This window comes from Rhinatrema bivittatum, chromosome 6 (genome assembly GCF_901001135.1).
Source record: "Rhinatrema bivittatum chromosome 6, aRhiBiv1.1, whole genome shotgun sequence".
In the NCBI taxonomy this organism is placed as follows: Eukaryota; Metazoa; Chordata; class Amphibia; order Gymnophiona; family Rhinatrematidae; genus Rhinatrema; species Rhinatrema bivittatum.
Genome location: NC_042620.1, coordinates 89,127,604 through 89,147,237, shown reverse-complemented (window position 1 = coordinate 89,147,237; position 19,634 = coordinate 89,127,604). Strand labels below are relative to the sequence as shown.

General features: G+C 48.2%; 1 protein-coding gene across 2 annotated transcripts in view; it reads left to right on the top strand.

Annotated features, from left to right (window-relative positions):
• The window catches only part of CD302 (CD302 molecule), an 86,007-nt gene that overhangs the window by 51,941 nt on the left and 14,432 nt on the right, over positions 1-19,634 (top strand). For both annotated transcript variants that reach the window (XM_029605583.1, XM_029605584.1), the window contains one exon: positions 732-908. In XM_029605583.1, coding sequence (XP_029461443.1) covers positions 732-908 — 177 coding nt within the window. The remainder of the gene's footprint in view (positions 1-731; positions 909-19,634) is intronic.

Genomic DNA, 19,634 nt, shown 5'->3' with positions numbered 1-19,634 from the left:
GGAATCAGTTCAGAGCTCCTAAACTGCGAGGCTACTGCTGCGCAGAAAAAAGAAGACTGAAGGGGGGACCCCTGCTGGCTGCAGGGTTAGTGCCATGCTGGGCATGCCCAGTAGGGGCCAGTCAAAGTTCTGGAAACTTTGACAGAAGTTTTCCGTGATTGGGCTCCATCCTGATGATGTCACCCATATGTGAGGACTACCATCCTGCTTGTCCTGTGAGAAAGTCTAATGCCTCCAGACCCCAATGACTTGGTTTTATGCCAAGTTTGGTTGAGCTAGGTCCATCCATTCCAGTGTTATGGATGGAGGACAGTATAATCTGATAAGAGAGACTTAGAGGTTAAAATTTATTTTATGCAGTGTCTTGCTTGCTATTCCAGCCCTAGCTCACAGTGAATTACAATATAAACAGATGTACAAAAAATACAGACAAGACCTTCATAAATATAAAATGCTAGATTATAAGAGCATAACTCCTAATAAAATACTGCAAGCCATCCACACAAAGTTGAAGTAACAGATTTCAGGGCCTAACAAAAAAATACAAAAAATAAAAACAAAAACTGTGTATAATCAGATGTTTCAAAAGATTAATCAGCATCTGTCAAAAGTAAAAAAAAAAAAAAAGTTTTGTTTTTTTTTTTGCTTTGGTGTAAAAGTATTTGACTGATGAAAACAAGTAATCTCTGTGAATGCCAGTTTAAAAAAATAAAATACATTCTATCCTGCAGATGATACATTTAAATGGTATGATAATTCAAAATTGACCTTTACAAATTGGATTGACGATGACAATAGTGAGGCACTCCTGAACACCTGTGCTGCTATGCATGCAAGTTCAGGAGAATGGAGGAAAATGAATTGTGAAGCATTTTCTGAAATGGAAACACTTTGTAAAACAACTGCCTGTAAGTATGCTTTTTCCTTTTTATCTAAGACTTTGAAACAAAATGTCTCTGCCCACACAATATCAGTTACAGACAGGCAAACAGTACAGCAGCTTGACAGAATACCTTAAATTGAATTGCCTTTTTTTTTTTTTTCAATCTCATTTACAATGTTATTGACCAGATAAGAGAGGGGGAAGAAGGGAGGTGGGTTCCTGGGGTTCCTTTGGAATTAGTATCGTTATAGTTTCTCATATATTAAAAAATGTTTGTATCTTGGCATTTCTAGATAATGTTTAGGGGGAGGTTCTGTGCCTCATTATGTATTATGGCTACAATAAAAGTTGATTAAAAGAAAACAATATGCACCTGTTCATTAGCCATTTTCACATTTACAGCCTTTAAACCTTGACCAAATTTGATTCTGTGGCCATTTCAAACACTGACATTTACCCATTATAAGTAACTTTCAATTTCACTAGGGAAAGCAGTGCATATTGTACATGCTGCAGCTGGAGCTGTCTGTTTCCATAAAGCTCTGCCATTTGCTCTGCATGTCAATTGAGAAATGCTGAAAAATACTCTTCTCTTGAAATTCCAGTTCCTGAATTTTCCTCCAATCACTTCAGTCACTTTTGACTTGTGTGTATAATTGTGGAATCTAGTGCTGCTCTTAGCTGTGTCTTTTCCCCCAGTTTTGACAGCAGAGCCCCAAGTACCTTCTGCACCTTCACCACTTGAGGTCTGGATATTCAGTAGATGGGGATAGCCATGATGCAAACGATGCAGGACTAAGCCTTCCATAGCCTCTGTGCTGCTGCTAATCCTAAGTGTCAGGTCTGCTTCAATTTACCAGAACATTCTGCTTCCACAGGCAGCATTTTATTAGTTCCTGCCTCTCTGTCATGTTTCAGTCATGCTCTAGGTAAGGAGATCTCCATTTCTTTGACATTTTCCTGTCAAGCCTCACCATTATTTCACCTACCATCAAGATCAACTGCACCACTTTGGCCACGGTAGTCCTTAGCTCTTTTGATCATGTCTACCCAGAGTCCCGCTTCATTCATCTACTTGTCCTCAGATGGAGCTGCCTGAGCACAAGCTGTTTTTTTGCTACAATGGCTTTTTTTTTTTTTTTTTTTTACACAGTTTTGGCATGGTGTTATGATCTCCCCTCCATTATGAGCAGGGAATGTTCAGTTTAGGGCTTCCCCCACTTTTATCCACTATAACCCCATTTTAGCACTTGAAAATTCACATGAGCCCAAAGGCTAACCAAAATCAATAAAGGAACAGGATTGTGATCCCTCTGCCCATAGTGCCTGGTCCACTCACTCCAGCTAATCTTCTTTTAACCTCCATCACCTCATCACCTACAGCCCATCTATCTCCTTCCTTCCCCGTGATTCCTTCTTACACCCACCAACTCATCCCCTCTTATATACCTCCAGCCCTTTTTGTACCCGTCGAGCTGATCCTCCTCCCCTCAAACACTTTCTTATAACGCCCACTGATCCTCACTCATGCCATCCCCTAATTTCCTTCACTCTCACCTGCCAACTCCCCCTCCAATCCTTTACATCCCCCCAGATGAACCCTTTACTGCCCCCACTCCTCTTACCTCTTCTGTCATTTTCCACACTCCTCCTGCATCTGACTCCTTTCTTCAAAGGAAAAGCAATTGTTGCTTACCTGTAACAGATATTCTCACAGGACAGCAGAATGTTAGTCCTCACATATGGGTGACATCATAGGATGGAGCCCAATAACTGAACACTTTTGTCAAAGTTTCTAGAACTTTGACAAGAAAATTATTCCTTACCTGCTAATTTTCGTTCCTGTAGTACCATGGATCAGTCCAGACGGTGGGTTATGTCCCCCGTCCAGCAGATGGAGTCAGAGCAGAGTTTGAGGGCGTCACCATATAGACCAGTACACCCTCTGTTGGAGCTCAGTATACCGAATAGCAAAGCCCAAATAGAGCAAGAAGACATTTTGGATCAAGAACCCGTAACCATGAAGGAACAGCAAAAAAGAGAACTAGAAACTGCCAACAAGGCCACAAAACAGCCAACTTGTGAGGAGCTGTGAACATCAATAAGAAAATTGGAAAGGCAGGATGACAACTACACCTAAGCACCCGAGCAGGAACCGAAAAACCCAGAGCGGTGGGCGTCTGGACTGATCCATGGTACTACAGGAACGAAAATTAGCAGGTAAGGAATAATTTTCTTTTCCCTGTACGTACCAGGATCAGTCCAGACGGTGGGATGTACCCAAGCTTCCCTAATTCGGGTGGGGTCCTGAGAGACCTGCTCGGAGTACCTGATCGCCAAAGTGACCAGAGGACTGCGGCGCCAGGTGTAGTCGATAATGTCTGGAAAAGGTGTGCAGCAATTACCATGTTGCCGCACGACAAATTTCCTGTGAAGAGACGGAACGAGCTTCCGCCCAGGACGCCGCTTGTGAGCGCGTAGAGTGAGCTAAAATGAGGCGGACTCCGCCCCGCTCCAATGTAAGCCGCTGAAATGGCGTCCTTTATCCAGCGCGCAATGGTTGTCTTCGATGCCGGTGACCCTTTCTTCGTACCTGACCAGAGAACAAACAAATGATCGGATACCCGGAAGTCATTGGTAACCTCCAGGTAGCGGAGCAAGGCACGCTTGACGTCTAAATGCCGCAGAGACCTTGGTTCCTCTGGAGCGAACGCTGGGAGTTCCACCGTCTGATTCAAATGGAAGGACGACACCACCTTCGGTAGGAAGGACGGAACCGTACGAAGGGAGACTCCAGAGTCGCAGAATCGAAGATACGGCTCCCTGCAGGACAACGCTTGCAGCTCCGAGATGCGGCGGGCGGAACAGATGGCTACAAGAAAAACCGTCTTGAGAGTCAGGTCCTTAATGGTAGCCCCGCGAAATGGTTCAAACGGTGAGCCCGACAAAATCCGTAGGACCAGGTTGAGGCTCCAAGAAGGGAAAGGGTCCCTGACCGGTGGTCGTAGGTGTTTGACACCCTTGAGAAAATGAGCAATATCCGGCTGAAGAGGGAGAGAGCTGTCCTTCTGCACCAGGGCGTTCAGGGCTGCTACCTGAACCCGGAGTGAATTATAGGCGAGGCCCTTATCCAGGCCATCCTGTAGAAACTGAAGAATCATTGGGACCGTCGCCTCCGTGGGCCGGGCCCCTTGGTTGGAACACCAAACTTCAAAGACCTTCCAGACTCGAACATAGGCAACGGAGGTGGAAGGTTTACGGGACCGCAGCATAGTTGAGATCACTGCCTCCGGGTAGCCTCTGCGGCGGAGACGGTGCCGTTCAAAAGCCAGGCAGCAAGACAGAAGAGTTCTGCCTGCTCGAAAAATACCAGCCCCTGGCGCAGAAGATGAGGAAGATGACCCAGGCGAATTGGGCCATCCAATGTCATTTGAAGAAGATCTGCGAACCATGGACGACGGGGCCACTCCGGGGCAACGAGAATCACGGTCTCTCGATGGTGTTCTATTCTGCGGAGAACCTTTCCCACTAGAGGCCAAGGAGGAAAAACATAGAGCAGTTGATCCGGCTGCCACGGAAGAGCTAGGGCATCCACCCCCTCCGCGCCGTGCTCTCTCCTGCGACTGAAAAAGCGCGGAGCCTTGGCGTTGAGAGATGTCGCCATCAGGTCCAGGCGCGGAGTGCCCCAACGGCGGACGATGAGATGCATTGCCTCGTCGGAGAGAGCCCATTCTCCGGGGTCCAGCTGTTGATGACTCAGGTAGTCTGCCTGAATGTTGTCCACCCCGGCGATGTGAGAGGCCGCTATCCGGACGAGATGACACTCTGCCCACGCCATCAGAGGCGTTGACTCGAGAGAGACATGCTTGCTCCTCGTCCCCCCTTGTCGGTTGATGTAAGCCACGGTGGTTGCGTTGTCCGAGAGAATCCTTACCTCTCTGTGCCGAACCAGGGAGAGGAAACGCTGAAGGGCTAGGTGCACTGCCCTTGTCTCCAGGCGATTGATCGGCCACTTTGCCTCCGCTGGTGACCATGTCCCTTGTGTGGCGCTTCGTTCGCAGACGGCGCCCCATCCCACGAGGCTGGCATCGGTGGTCACCACCACCCAATCGGGCACCTCGAGAGAGAGACTCCGCGAGCCAGGTGCGACGGGACCAACCACCAATCCAGACTTCCCCTGGCAGTTGGTGGGAGAGGTAGAATCACCTGATATTCCTGCAAGACTGGTTTCCAACGGGAGAGCAGTGTCGCCTGCAAGGGCCGCAGATGTGCAAATGCCCAAGGTACCATGTCGATGGTGGAGGCCATCACTCCCAGGAGCTGAAGGCAATTCCAGGCGGTGGGTTCCAACAAAGCAGAAAAGTGACGCACGTTTTCCCTCAATGATTGGGCCTTGTCTGGGCATAAGAACACCATGCCCAGCCGTGTATCGAAGCTCGCTCCCAAGAAATCCAAGTGTTGTGAGGGCACGAGGGAACTCTTGGAGAGGTTCACCACCCCGCCCAGAGAGCGTAGAACTTGCACGACCCTGGCCACTGAGGTTTGACCGTGTGAGAAGGACTTCGCGCGGATCAGCCAGTCGTCCAGATAGGGATGCACGAGAATACCCTCCCTGCGAAGGGCCGCCGCCACCACAACCATGATCTTTGTGAAGGTCCGAGGGGCGGTCGCCAAGCCGAAGGGTAGAGCCCTGAATTGGAAATGCTGACGGAGGATCTTGAAACGAAGGTACCGACGGTGAGCCGGACGAATGGGAATGTGCAAGTACGCTTCCGTCAAGTCCAGGGAGGCGAGGAACTCCCCCTTGTGCACTGCGGCAATCACTGATCGAAGAGTTTCCATGCAGAACCGGCTGACCCTCAGGGACCTGTTTACCTCCTTCAGATCCAGGATGGGCCGAAAGGAACCGTCCTTTTTGGGCATGACGAAGTAGATGGAATAATGCCCCAAGCCCATCTCGCCGAAGGGGACGGGAACTATGGCCCCAATTTCCTGCAGCCGGTCTAGCGTTTGTTGAACCGCCATCCTCTTGAGATCCAAACCACAGGGGGAGAAGACGAACCTGTCCCTCGGCGGGCGGACAAATTCCAAAGCGTAGCCGTCCCGTATGGTGTCCAGAACCCATTGGTCTGTGGAGATATTTACCCACTCCTCGTAGAATTCCGTGAGTAGTCCCCCGATACGGGGAGCGGAGGAGTGGGCTACTCTGGCATCATTGTGTGGACTTTGCGGGCGGATTCCCCTGCCCGGAACCGTCTCGCGAGGGCCTCCGCCCACGAAAGGAACGCGACCAGGGCTGTGACCTGGTAGGTTGCGTCCGAGTACCAGGCTGTCGGTAACACCTGTAACGCCTCTGCGCCCTGGCCCTGGTCCTGCCTGAGGGAAAAGATCTGAAGGAGCGCTGTCTATCTTCAGGGAGCCGATGTACAGAATTTTCCCCCAGAGACTTGATGATCTGATCCAGGTCCTCCCCAAACAGAAACTTGCCTCGGAAGGGGAGGGATCCAAGGCTCGACTTGGAGGAAGCATCCGCCGCCCAGTTACGGAGCCACAGAAGCCGCCGGGCTGCTACCACAGACACCATGGACCTTGCCATTACTCGAAAGAGGTCATATAGAGTGTCCACCCCGTAAGCTATGGCCGATTCCAGGCGGTCCGCCTGGGCGGCCTCCTCGGGGGGGCAAATCCTGAGATGTGAGGAGTTGTTGAACCCAGAGCAGACTGGCCCTCTGTGCAAGCGAGCTACACATTACGGCATGCATCGCTAGGGCGGAGACTTCAAAGACTCGCTTGAGGAAAGTTTCCAGTTTACGATCCTGCGTATCCCGCAGGGCCGTCCCGCCGGTGACCGGGATGGTCGTCCTCTTAGTGACCGCCGACACCGCTGAATCTACCTTGGGGACCTTGATGAGATCCAAGAAATCCTCCGGCAGCGGGTACAGCTTTTCCATGGCACGGGTGACTTTCAAGGACACCTTGGGCGTGTCCCATTCCCTGGTGAGAAGCTGAAGGAAAGACTCATGTATGGGGAAGGCCCTCGCCCTCGGTTGGAGGGCGGCCAAAACTGGGTCCCCTTTCCGAGCGGACGTAGTGACGGCCGGCGCCACCAGGGCCAGAGGGTCCGGCGGGGGGTCAAGGTCTAGCTCCTGAATGATATGGTGAATGAGCTCATCCAGTTCTTCCCTCTGGAAAATTCGCAGAGCACGAGAATCGTCACCCTCCGCCTGTCCATCCGGGTGCGCTTCCGGGGGGTCCGGGGAGTCACCTCTCGCTGGCGAAGCCGCCCCCATGGGACGTCGGGGTGGCACGGCGGAGGCTCCCGGGGCAGAGGCAAGCAGACCCTGCGAGCCAGTAGGACTAACAACCACCTTGGGTACCTTGGGGGGAGGGGGCCCCGAGGGAGACTCCCCCGGGTCTACCCTTCCCTGTAAATAAGCCTTATGCATCAGCAATATAAATTCAGGGGAAAAAAACGACGAGGTGGCTGAAGTCCCTGAGGAGGAACCTTCCTGGGGCCCCCAGTCTTGAAAATTCCCCTCCGGGGCCAAATTCTGGTGGGAGGTTTCCCGATTCCTCCCTTCCCCGTCTGAAAGCCTATCCGTCTCACGCTGCCTCTCTAAGATGGCCGCCGTTCCCGCCAATGGCGGCGACGTGGCCGGCCCACGCCGCCCGGGCTGTGGAGAGGGGAGGTCCACAAAAGCGTCCGAAGACTGAAAAGTGCCTTCCCCCTCGGGGAGGCACCGGTCGCATAACCCCTCCCGTGTAAATAGAGTCCCGTGCGCGCCGCAGGCCTCACACCTCGACTGTCGCGGCATTGGAGCGCAGGGTAAAGACGCCTCGGGGGGGGGGGGGGCCTGAACAACGAGCTAGTGCCGCGGGGGGGAGGGCCCGAAAATGGACTGCACAACCCGCCGGAGGGGTCCTGAAGCGCCGGGGGATTTCTCCTTCCAGCCGCACACAAACCTGCCAGCAAGGCCAACGGGACGCGGGACCCCAGACGACGCGTGGAGTGGCCGGCACCACCGGCATCCACGGGGCACAGCGATCAGAAACGAAGATGCCTGTTGGAAAGAAAATAACACGCTCCACTTACCCCGAACGGTGAGGAGAGAGGCACAAAAGAGAGAAGACAGAGTTAAAGAGAAACACGCCTCCTCAAAATTTGGAACTTTTTTTTTCTTTTCTTTTTAAACTTTACTGATCCAAAATGTCTGAGAAGATGACAGGTACAAACCGAGAAAATGAGAAATAAGAAGTGGAAAAGAAATTCTAAGGCCCTGTCACCCTGGGGGAGCTACTGGTTCCCCCAACTCTTATCTGCTGGAGTCAGAAAGATATTGAGCTCCAGCAGAGGGTGTACTGGTCTATATGGTGACGCCCTCAAACTCTGCTCTGACTCCATCTGCTGGACGGGGACATAACCCACCGTCTGGACTGATCCTGGTACGTACAGGGAATAGCACCTACTGGGCATGCCCAGCATGGCACTAACCCTGCAGCCAGCAGGGATCCCCCTTCAGTCTTGTTTAAAAGCTACAGGAAGTGCCGAAAAATAAAATAAGAAACGTAACTAACCCAACACCGCGGGGCGGCGGGCAGGTTTCGTGAGAACTATCATCCTGCTGTCCTGTGAGAACACCTGTTACAGGTAAGCAATATTTGCTTTCTCACAGGACAAGCAGGATGGTAGTCCTCACATATGGGTGAGTACCGAGCTAAGGATGTCAGAGTATGCACTAAATGTACCCAGGTGTGCAAGGCACTAGGACTGGGGTTGAATTTGGCGGAGGGCATCCTGAACCCTAACAGGCAGGCGGAAAGGTGTTGGTATGTCAAGTTGTAAATAGGTTGTGCAAGACAGACTGGCCGAAGATGCTTGTCTTCCGGCTTTGTCTAAGCAATAATGGGCTGAAAAGGTATGGAGAGAACTCCAGATAGCACCCCTGCAAATGTCAGGAAGAGGCACTGAACGTAGGTGTGCTACTGAAGTCGCCATGGTCCTCACAGAATGTGCTTTAACATGGTCTTGAAGTGGAATGCCCGCTTGCTGATAGCAAAAGGATATGCAGTCCGCTAACCAGGAGGAGAGCGTCTGCTTACCCACAGGCTGCCCCAATTTGATGGAATGGAAAGAGACAAACAATTGAGTACTTTTCCTGTGGGCAGCTGTACGGTCTAGATAGAAAGCTAGAGCCTGTTTACAGTCAAGGGTATGCAGAGCCTGTTCTCCTGGATTTGAATGGGGCCTGGGAAAAAAGGTAGGTAGTATAATGGATTGATTGAGATGAAATTCCGATACTACCTTAGGTAAGAACTTAGGGTGAGTGCAGAGTACTGCCCGGTTCTGCAGAAGTTTAGTGTAAGGTGGATAGGTAACTAGAGCCTGTAACTCACTAACTCTGCGAGCAGAAGTGATTGCCAAAAGGAAAATCACTTTCCATGTGAGATAGCGAAGATCACAGGAATGGAGAGGCTCGAATGATGGTTTCATGAGCTGACCCAAAACCAGGTTGAGGTCCCAAGAAGGGACCGGGGGACGCAGTGGAGGCTTGAGGTGAAGCAAGCCCTTCAGAAAACATGTTACGAGGGGCTGTACTGAAATAGGAATGTCCCCGATACCTTTATGGAAGGCGGCTTCCGCACTGACATGCATTCTGATGGAGGAAGTTTTTAGACCTGATTCTGACAAGTGCCAGAGATAGTCTAGAAACTTCATGGTGGGACAGGTAAAGGGGTCAAGGGATTGAGAAGAGCACCATGACGTAAACCTGTTCTATTTGTAAAGGTAGGATTTTCTCATGGAAGGCTTCCATGAAGCAATCAGGACATGGGAAACTGGTTCCGAAAGGTTAAGTGGCTAAAGAATTAACCTTTCAACATCCAGGCCGTCAGGGACAAGGCTTGAAGATTGGGGTGGCGTAGGCACCCGTCATTTTGAGTGATCAGAAGTGGGTCCTTTCCCAACGGAATGTGCCTGCGAATGGAGAGATCCTGAAGTATTGGAAACCACATTTGGTGTGGCCAGTGAGGTGCTATCAGGATCATGATTCCCTTGTCCTGACGTAACTTCATGAGAGTCTTTGAGAGAAGTGGAAGTGGAGGGAATGTATATAGGAGACAAGTCGCCCATGAGAGGGAGAAAGCATCTCTTGGCTGAGAGTGTTGGCTGCGAGTGAAAGAGCAAAAGTTCTCTATTTTGCAGTTTTGAAAGGATGCAGAGATCTATATGAGGGTAACCCCACTGGTGGAAGATTGAGTCCGCCACTGGGGTTGAAAGAGAACTCGTGTAGCTGAAAGGTGCGACTCAGCTTGTCTGCCAACACATTGTCCACTCCCGGCAAGTAGGTGGCCCTGAGGTACATCAAGTGGGAGAGGGCCTCTGCCCATATCTGCGGTTTCCTGACACAGAAGGTAGGAGCCCGTTCCTCCCTGTTTGTTGATGTACCACATGGCCACCTTGTTGTCAGTCTGAATCAGGATGACCTGATTGGACAGGCGATCTTGAAATACCCTGAGAGCATATCTGATTGCTCGAAGCTCCAGGAAATTGATTTGGTGTTTGGCTTCCTCTGGAGAGCAAGATCTTTGTGTCTGCAATTCGGCCACATAGGTTCCCCAGCCGAAGTTGGAAGCATCGGTGGTGAGAATGATTTGAGGGTCTGGAGCCTGGAAGGGCAAACCTTGGCGGAGATTGATCTGATTTTTCCACCAAGCTAGAGACTGACGGAGTGAGTCGGTGACGTGGACATTAGTCAACAGGGGCTGAATGGATTGAGTCCATTGTGACTTTAGAGTCCACTGCATGACTCATGGCCAAGCGGGCCATTGGGGTAACCTGAACTGAGGAAGCCATGTGTCCCAGCAGGATGAGGAAGTGGCGTGCAGTCGTGCGGTGCTGCGACTGTAGCTGGTGTGCGAGAGAGACGAGAGTGAGAGGTCGCTGTCGAGGCAGAAAAGCTTTTGCTTGCAAGGTGTCCAAGTCTGCCCCTATGAATGATAAAGTTTGAGATGGGACTAAGTAGGATTTGTCATAGTTGACTAGAAATCCTAGCAAAATCAGAGTGTGTAAAGTAAGATGTAGGGACGACAGAGCAGTTTGCTGAGTGGGAGCCCTGATCAACCAATTGTCTAGATAGGGGTAGACGTGAACACCTTGAGTCCTGAGGAAGGCTGCAACTACTACGAGGCATTTTGTAAACATTCGTGGTGCAGACGCGAGGCCGAATGGAAGCACTCGGTACTGATAGTGCTTGGGGCCTACCAGAAATCTCAGGTATCTACGATGAGATGGCGTTATCGCAATATGTGTGTATGCGGCCTGGAAGTCTAGAGAGCAGAGCCAGTATCCTCTTTGCAAAAGAGGAAGAAGAGAACCCAAGGTTACCATTTTGAACTTTTCTCGATGGAGGTACTTGTTGAGGGCACGTAGGTCCAGAATTGGACGAACACCTCCTGATTTTTTGGGGATTAGAAAGTACCGGGAATAGAACCCTAGGCCGTGCTGAGAGTAGGGTACTGGTTCTATTGCTTTGGCCTGGAGGAGGAGGGAGACCTCCTGTTTCAGGACGATGGAGTGGTCGGATGTTCTCCACGTCGGTAGAGGTTGGGAGTCTGGCGGAATGGAGAAAAAGTTCAGATGATAACCTTGAGCGATTATCGCAAGGACCCACTGGTCTGAGGTGATTGAGTGCCACCTTTCATTGAAATGGCACAATCGACCTCCCACTGGTATCTGTGGCTGTGGAAGCTGGCTGCTGCTCCCTATGCAGGACTCAAAAACTGGAAGCAGGGCCCGGCTGAGGAGCTGTTTGAGGCTTTTGTTTTCGTAGTTGACAAAACTGGGTTTTTTGGAAAGGTCTCGAGAACAAGTTCTAGACTGTAGTGGGTAGGATTTCTTCGGACGGAAGAATACTTTAGTATCCTTCCGGAGAGGCTGTTTTGAGGAATACTCAGAAGGCATCAGGGAGAGCTGTCTCAGGGTCTCATGATGGTCCTTGAGTTCCACCACCATCCGTTGAATCTGCTCGCCAAACAGATTGTCTCCTACACAGGGCAGGTCAGATAATCTGTCCTGTACTTCAGGGCAAAGGTCCGAAGACTTGAGCCAGGCCCATCTTCTTGCCGACATAGCAGCTGCAGATACCCTGGTAGCAGTGTCAAAGATATCTTAAGATGATCTTATCTCATGCTTGCCTGCCTCAAAGGCCTTGTTCACTAGGGTTTGAAGCTGATCTTGGAACTGTTGAGGCAGGGAGTCTGTCAATTCTTGTATCTGCTTAAATAAGACCCTGTTATATTGGGTCATATAGAGCTGATAAGAGGCAATTCGGGAGATGAGCATTGAGCCCTGGAAGACATGGCGACCAATGGCATCTAGAAATTTCTGCTCCTTGCCTGGGGGAAAAGAAGAGTGGGGTTTCGATCTCCTTGCCCTCTTTTGGGCCGATTCTACAAGCACAGATTGGTGATCCAACTGAGGTTTTTGAAAACCTGGGGCTGACTGTACTAAATAAGTGGTGTCAGCCTTCTTGTTGACTGGAGCAATAGAGCCAGGGTGTTCCCAGTTTTTTTGCGGAGATCCAGAATAACCTGGTGAATAGGGATGGAGGTTATTTCATTGGGAGCATCCAGGAATTGCAACAGCTCCATCATTTGATGCCTGTCATCTTGTTCGGTCTGTAATTGGAAGGGAACCAACTCAGACATCTCCTTCACAAAATGTATGAAGGAAAGGTCCTCTGGAGGAGAAAGTTTCCTGCTTTCAGTAGGAGAAGGTGGTGAAGGCAAGTCATCGGTGTCTGGTGAAGAATCATCAGTCCAGGTATCATAGGGATCAGCACCTGCCCCTCTAGGAACCAGAGGGGGATGGAGCGGTGGAATTCCTGAAGGTCCAGGTTTAGGCTCTGAAGGAATCGAAGGAGGAACTGGAGGCACCGGTTCAGGCATTGAAGGCATCGATGGATGTATCGGTGGCGTTGGACGCATCGGCATTTATGGCTGAGGCATCGGTAAGACTCCCGAAGGAGGGATGCGGAACTGTGTTTCTCCTCTCGATGACAAAGTAAGAGGAGAGGGCACCGGAGCCATCGATGACCCGGGATCCATTGGTGGAAAAGCGGCAATAAGTGCTTCCATCCTCGAGAGCAGTGGGGCCAACGCTGCCGAAATCGGGTTGGTGGTCTGTTCCACGATTGGCACCGGTGTCTGTGCCGGAGGAACTTGTAGTCGATGCATCGCCTTGTCGATGGCCTCCTGAACCATCCGGTCCAGTTCTTCACGGAGCAATCAGCCCCGGCTCCAGAAGGGGAGAAGGAGGCAGAGGCATAGCCAGAGGGATCACTGTTAAAGGCGGAGTCGGCTCCCGATACCCGTCCGGGTGAGGGTTGCCTCGGTGACCCGGTCACAGAAAAGGTCATAAGAACATAAGAAATTGCCATGCTGGGACAGACCAAGGGTCCATCAAGCCCAGCATCCTGTTTCCAACAGAGGCCAAAAGGTCGGTGCCTTTTGTGAACGGGTTTCTTAGACAGCGGCTCGGACGATGGCGAGGTCGATGATTTCGCTCCCTCAATGGTCCGAGACTTCCAATGGAGATGTCTCTCTCTATACTATCCCCTCGGTCTTGATGGGGAGTAGAGGGAGTTGAAGGCAGAGAAGTCTAAGTGGACAGTGCCGGTTCTGACTACGTCGATGCAATAGACGGCGTCAGGGTTTGAGCACAGAAGAGAAGTTCCATCTTCTCCATTCTGGCCTTGCGACCTTTTGGTGTCATTAGGGCACATTTGGTGCAGGTTAGGACATCGTGCTCACATCCGAGACACATTACACAGACCTTATTGAGGGTCTGTTATGGACATGGTGCGATTACAGTTCTGGCATCGACTGAACCCCGACGCCATGGCCTTGAAAAATTTGAGCCGCAGTACAGTCAAGGGCCAAGCTCGGAGTGCCCCGGGACAGCTATAAAAAAAAAAGGGCACAGCGGCGCGCAGCCGAAGCCGCGCGCCAAAGGGGCACGCCCCTGGAGGAAATTATGGGAAGGAAGAGAAAATCAAACACATACACCTCCTCGCCTACCACCACTCCCATGACAAAGAGAGTTGGCCCAATGGACTCCCATGTGGTGTTTGCTGGTGAGTCTGCTGTTGGGGAAGCAATTGAAGGATTCCTTTTTAGGAACCACTCATACCCCTATGGCCATACAATCTTCCCCATCCCCCGCACGAGAAGTAACAAATGCAGTTAATGAAGGTATAGGCCATACGGGGGGAGTGATACAAAACCTAAGTGGTAATGAATCACCACCGGAACGGACTATACATACAGAATTAACTTTGGGTGGTGAGGCTGTGGTAAATTTTGAATGGAAGTATTGAGGCTTCTACTCTTAGCAGAATTTAAAACCAGGGAATCCTGCCTTGATAAAAAAATCCCACTTCCACTTCTATTTCCCTACCCTTTCTGCCTTGAGACAAAAAAGTTTACTTTCAGAGGTGTGTTCGAATCTACCACAGAAATTTATTAACCATTAATTCATGCAGCACTTCTTGCAAAATAAACCAGTCAGTTTATTGTAAAAATATTTTCTTTATTTCAGATAAAGAAAGGCATGAATAAATATCTCTAAATGACTAAGAAACACTTTTATGTTCAAATCTTAACTTTACCAGAGTATATCCTACAATCAATGTAAGAGCCATTAAAAAAATAATTGAAATTATTAATATCAGATAAATGTCTATCAATGTCATCTTTTTAGAAATTAATACATTTCTAATACATCTGCCAATCTAGAAACAATAGCAATTTAAAGGTTCTCATATACTTGAATAAAAGATTATATTTACCAATTCTCTGAAGGCACCCCGCTGTGTGTCTCTCTCAATCACGTGCAAAGAAAGTCAAAGTAGCACCTCTCCTTTCCCTCCGATTGCTCTCAGTTTTATACCCTTAAGACCCTTTGATCCAGGGTAGCTGTTACTTTTCTATCAACACATCTATCTTTTAGCCTTTGAAGAACTTCATTTCTAGAGACCTTGACTGAGGTTCAATCAATTTTTCATATCAGAACATTAAAATTTAGGATTTATTCTCACCCTGTTTAATGCTTCGCCCATATTTGATTTTTAATTGGATTTCTTTTGTATTTCTAAGAGAAAATCTTTTCCACTCCCTTCTGTCACAAGATTGACTGTCCACCTGTTTTTAGGATGCTCAATCATGCCACCTGTTTTTAGGATGCTCAATGTCATAAAATGCAGGTGCTTTCTTACTTGAGATAAGAGAAAGTGGTAAACAACTTTCTCTCAAGGTCTGAAAGTGGGGTAAAGGTGAGTGCTATGTGCTGAAGTTTTTTTCAGCACATGATGTCATGGCTTTTAGAAGTATGGGTATTAAATACTAACATGTTTCTTTATGGCTAATTGATTACTGACTTCACTAAATATAAGTAATTATCAATAAAGCACAAAATATTAAGATATTTTCTGACAAGGCAACTGATGTTTGTGTTAAGGTTAAATGCCCCTCCGCCATTTCTGTAACAAGAAATGAAGGAGAAAAAAACATTGTTGAACCAGATAAGGTAACACTGTTAGATGTGTGGAAGTTGTCTGCTAAGATAGATAAGAAAATGTCAGGGTTTATGTCAAATGTACAGACCTTTTCAGTAGAAGCGAGGGAAAAATGTGTAGAATTGGATAAAAGAACTGAGAGACTAGAACAGGAAGTTGCAAAATTGAACCCTGTGGTAAATAAGTTGCAGACTGTAAATGTTGCTTCTATTAAAGATAATATGATATTACATAGTAGAGTAGAGAGTCTAGAGAATGAATTAAGATCAGGCAATTTAAGATTGCTAAATTTTCCTATTTCTAGACTGATGTCGGCAGAGGAGTTATATAAAAAATATGTAACAGAAATATTGCAGTTTGAAGTAGAGAAAATACCATCACTTTCTAGACTGTACTATTTACCAATAAGAAAGATAGAGCAGAACCAGGAGGGTGGAATAGATAATTTAGAAAGCCCAGGGGTTTCTACCTTTTTGGAAGATTCCCTGGACTTGATAAATTTTAGAGCAACTTTGCTTATTTCTTTTTCTTTGAGACGGGATAAAGACTTGTTTTTTCATAAATATTTCCAAAACAAAGATCGTAATTTCTGTGGACAGAAAATACAAGTCTTCCCGGATGTCTCCCGTGCGAGACAAGCACGGAGGAAACTTTTCCTATCAATGAAACAATCGGTATTAAATATTGGGGCTAGTTTTTTCTTAAAATTCCCGTGTAAATGCCAGATTTTGTTTCAAAATAATAAGTTTATATTTCTTGATCCATCCCACCTGCAACGCTTTATTTTGGATAAATCTCAAGTTTTATGAAAGGGTAGTGAGGGGATATATGATTGTATAAGAGAAATGCCAATGTTACAGTGTTAATAACTCTCTTCTCCTTCAAATATGTGGGCTAGAATATATTGTTTTTTCCTGTATAATTTGTGATGCAAGAAATATGTTATACTTGATTATATCATTTTTGTAAATGTTATAATTTGAAAAATATATAAAAAAAAAAAAGCCAACTGTGGACAACTAAAACAATACACGATCGTAACTTAGACAACCATTCACTTTGTTAATAGGAAAACATTGAGTTCAGACAAAGTATAATATTAATCTAGGGACTCAATCTGACACTACCCAGTAATCCCTGGTAATGTAGCCACTCAGGAGGACAATAGCACCATCATCCAGCAGCCAAGGGCAGGAAAGTGGATTAATATGTTTTCAATAAAGAAAAGGAAATTATCAGGTAAGTGATAATTTCTCCTCTTAGCATTCAGACTGGTATATCCCACTGGTGTGGATTAATCTAAGGTACTCCCTAACAGGGTGGGAGGCTGCCTGCGGTCCAATCAATACTATTAAGGCTGCATCCTCCTGGACCAGCACTTTTTTTTTTTTTAAGATATTTATATTCTGCTTTTTTGGAACTTCAAAGGGTACATCAAAGCAGATTACATTCAGTTACTATAGGTATCTAAAACAGAGGGTAAAGTGACTTGCCCAAGATCACAAGCGACAGTGGGATTTGAACCCTGGTTTCCCTGGGTTGTAGCCCACTGTTCTAACTACTTGGCTACTCCTCCGGATCTAGGCAGTAATGCCTGGAAAAAGTGTGTAAGGAGGACTGTCTCACAGCTCAGAAAATGTTGACAAGAGACAACTATCTAATCTCTGCCCATGACCCTGCCTGACCCCTAGTGGAATGAGCCCTTAACCTGATTAGGCAATAGCTGCTTAGCATCCACCTACACAGCCATAACCTCCTTTATTCAGCAGTCTATCATAGCCCGCAACACCAGCACACCCCATTTACTCTCATCATGGAATACAAAACAGCCCATCTGTCTTCCTGAGAGGTTTAGAAACCTCCAACTACCTCATGATATGCCACTTGACATCCAAGGTCTGTAATAGGTGACATTCATCTACATCTCTCTCCCTGTCCAGAGTCAGCAGAGAAATTGATTGATTCAAGTGAAAATCCGAGACCACTTTCAGCAAAAAAAGATGGAACAGTTCTCAGCTGGACTGCCCCCAGACTCACTCGCAGAAATGGCTCCTGGCAAGACAGAGCCTGCAATTCAGAAACTCTACATGCAGAACATCATCCTCTAGTAGGTAACCTCAAGGATAGGCTACTTAGAGGTCAAAAGGTGGAACCTGCCAGAAAATCCAGAACCAGATTAAGATTCCACAAGGGCACTGGCAACTGCAAAGGAGGGATGAAAATCTTTCACCCCTTTCAAGAACTGGGCCATATTCAGATAGACCAACAAGGGTTCACAATTTACAAGACCTTGGAAACAGACAAGAGCTGCCATCTGTACCTTCAAGTAATGAAGGGCCAAGCCCTTAAATAACCCATCCTGCAAAGAATCCAAACTGAGCCGGATTTTAAACAAACGAGAATGAACCCCTCGTTCCTTACACCAAGCCTCAAGCACTCACCAAATCAGAACATAGGAAGTAGAGAACTTTCGCACTTGAAGCAAGGTGGAAATCACAGCAGTGGACTATCCACGCTTCAGTAATAAGCCCTCTCAAGGGCCATACTGCAAGACGAAAGTCAAATCGGATCTTCAAGAAGAATAGGCCCCCGACGTTGCAGATCCCTGTGGACCAGTAATTGGAGAGTCAGCTAGAAGCCTCTGCAGATCTGCATACCATGGCCTCCTGGGTCAATTTGGTGCCACCAGAAGCACCAACCCCATGTGCCTTTCGATCCGCTGAATCATTCTGCCCAACATGGGTTATAAGGAAAAGGCATATAGAAGCTTACCTTCCAGCCACTCCTGCATGATGGCATCAATGCCCAAAAACTTCATATCTCTCCTGCAACTGAAGAAGTGAGGAACTTTCACATTGTGTGATGTCATCAGCAAGTCTAGAAATAGGAGGCCCCATCAGCCCACTATGAGCTGGAATGCTTCATTGACAATTCCCATTCTTCTGGATCCAGACTCAGCCCAGCACATTGCAGGAAACAATGTAAGAGCAGATCTTGGTTCCTCCCTAGCAATTGATGTAAGCCACTGTTGTCACATTGTCAAACATCATTTGGACCGCTCGACCCTGCAAGCTGTTGACAAATCGCAAACATTCCAACCGAATAGCATGGGCTTCCAGCCTATTGATGCTCTAGAGATACTCCTCTGTACTCCAGCATCTCTGCCCTATCAACTGCTGATGGTAAGCCCCCCCAACCCTGGAGGCTCACATCCGTTATGAATACTAGCCAGTCTGGTGTTCGTAGGGGAAACCCCTTTATGAGATGATCCTCTTCCAACCACCTCTGCGGTTGGATGCTGATCTTCACCGGTAAATGAAGCCAAATTGAGTAGTCCTGAGACTCTGGTCTCCAACATGCAAACAATGTGTTGAAGAGCTTGCATATGCACCCTTGCCCACGGAACCTTCTCTAGGGTGCCTGCTATCAACTCAAGCACCAGTAGATAAGAACACACAGTGCTGGTGTACCTGTGCCATCAGTTTCTGAATGTGGATCTCTGGCAGGAACACCCTGCCTTGCTCAGTGTAAAAGATGAACACAGATACTCCAGTGTCTGGGATGGCTGCAGATTGCTCTTGGCAAAGTTCACCACCTAACCTAGTTCCTGTAGCCAGATCACCACCTAGCACGAAGCCTGAAGACTCTTTCATGCTCTTGGCCCGAATTATCTAATTGTCTATGTACAGGTGGACCAGAATGCCATCCTCTCTCAACACTGCTGCTAGCACCACCATAGCCTTGGAGAAGGTTCTGGGTGCAGTGACCAAACCAAAGGGTAGTGCTCAAAACTGATAATGTAACCCCAAAACAGTGAAATGCAGAAAGCAGTTTATGCTCCACCTGGATGGGAATATGCAGATATGCCTGTGACAGTCCAGAGACACAAGAAACTCCTCTGACTATACTGCCATTATCAGAAAGCATAAGGTTTGCAAGCAGGAACAAGTCACTCACAAAAGCCGGTTGACTCCCTTGAGATCCAGGATGGGGCAAAAGAAACCCACCTTCTCGGGTACAATGAAATAAATGGAATATCGGCCCAAGTGCCGCAAGGATCGGTGTTGGGACCGGTCCTGTTTAATATTTTTTGTGAGAGACATTGCGGATGGAATGGAAGGTAAGGTTTGTCTTTTTGTGGATGAAACTTAGATCTGCAGCAGAGTGGACACGCCGGA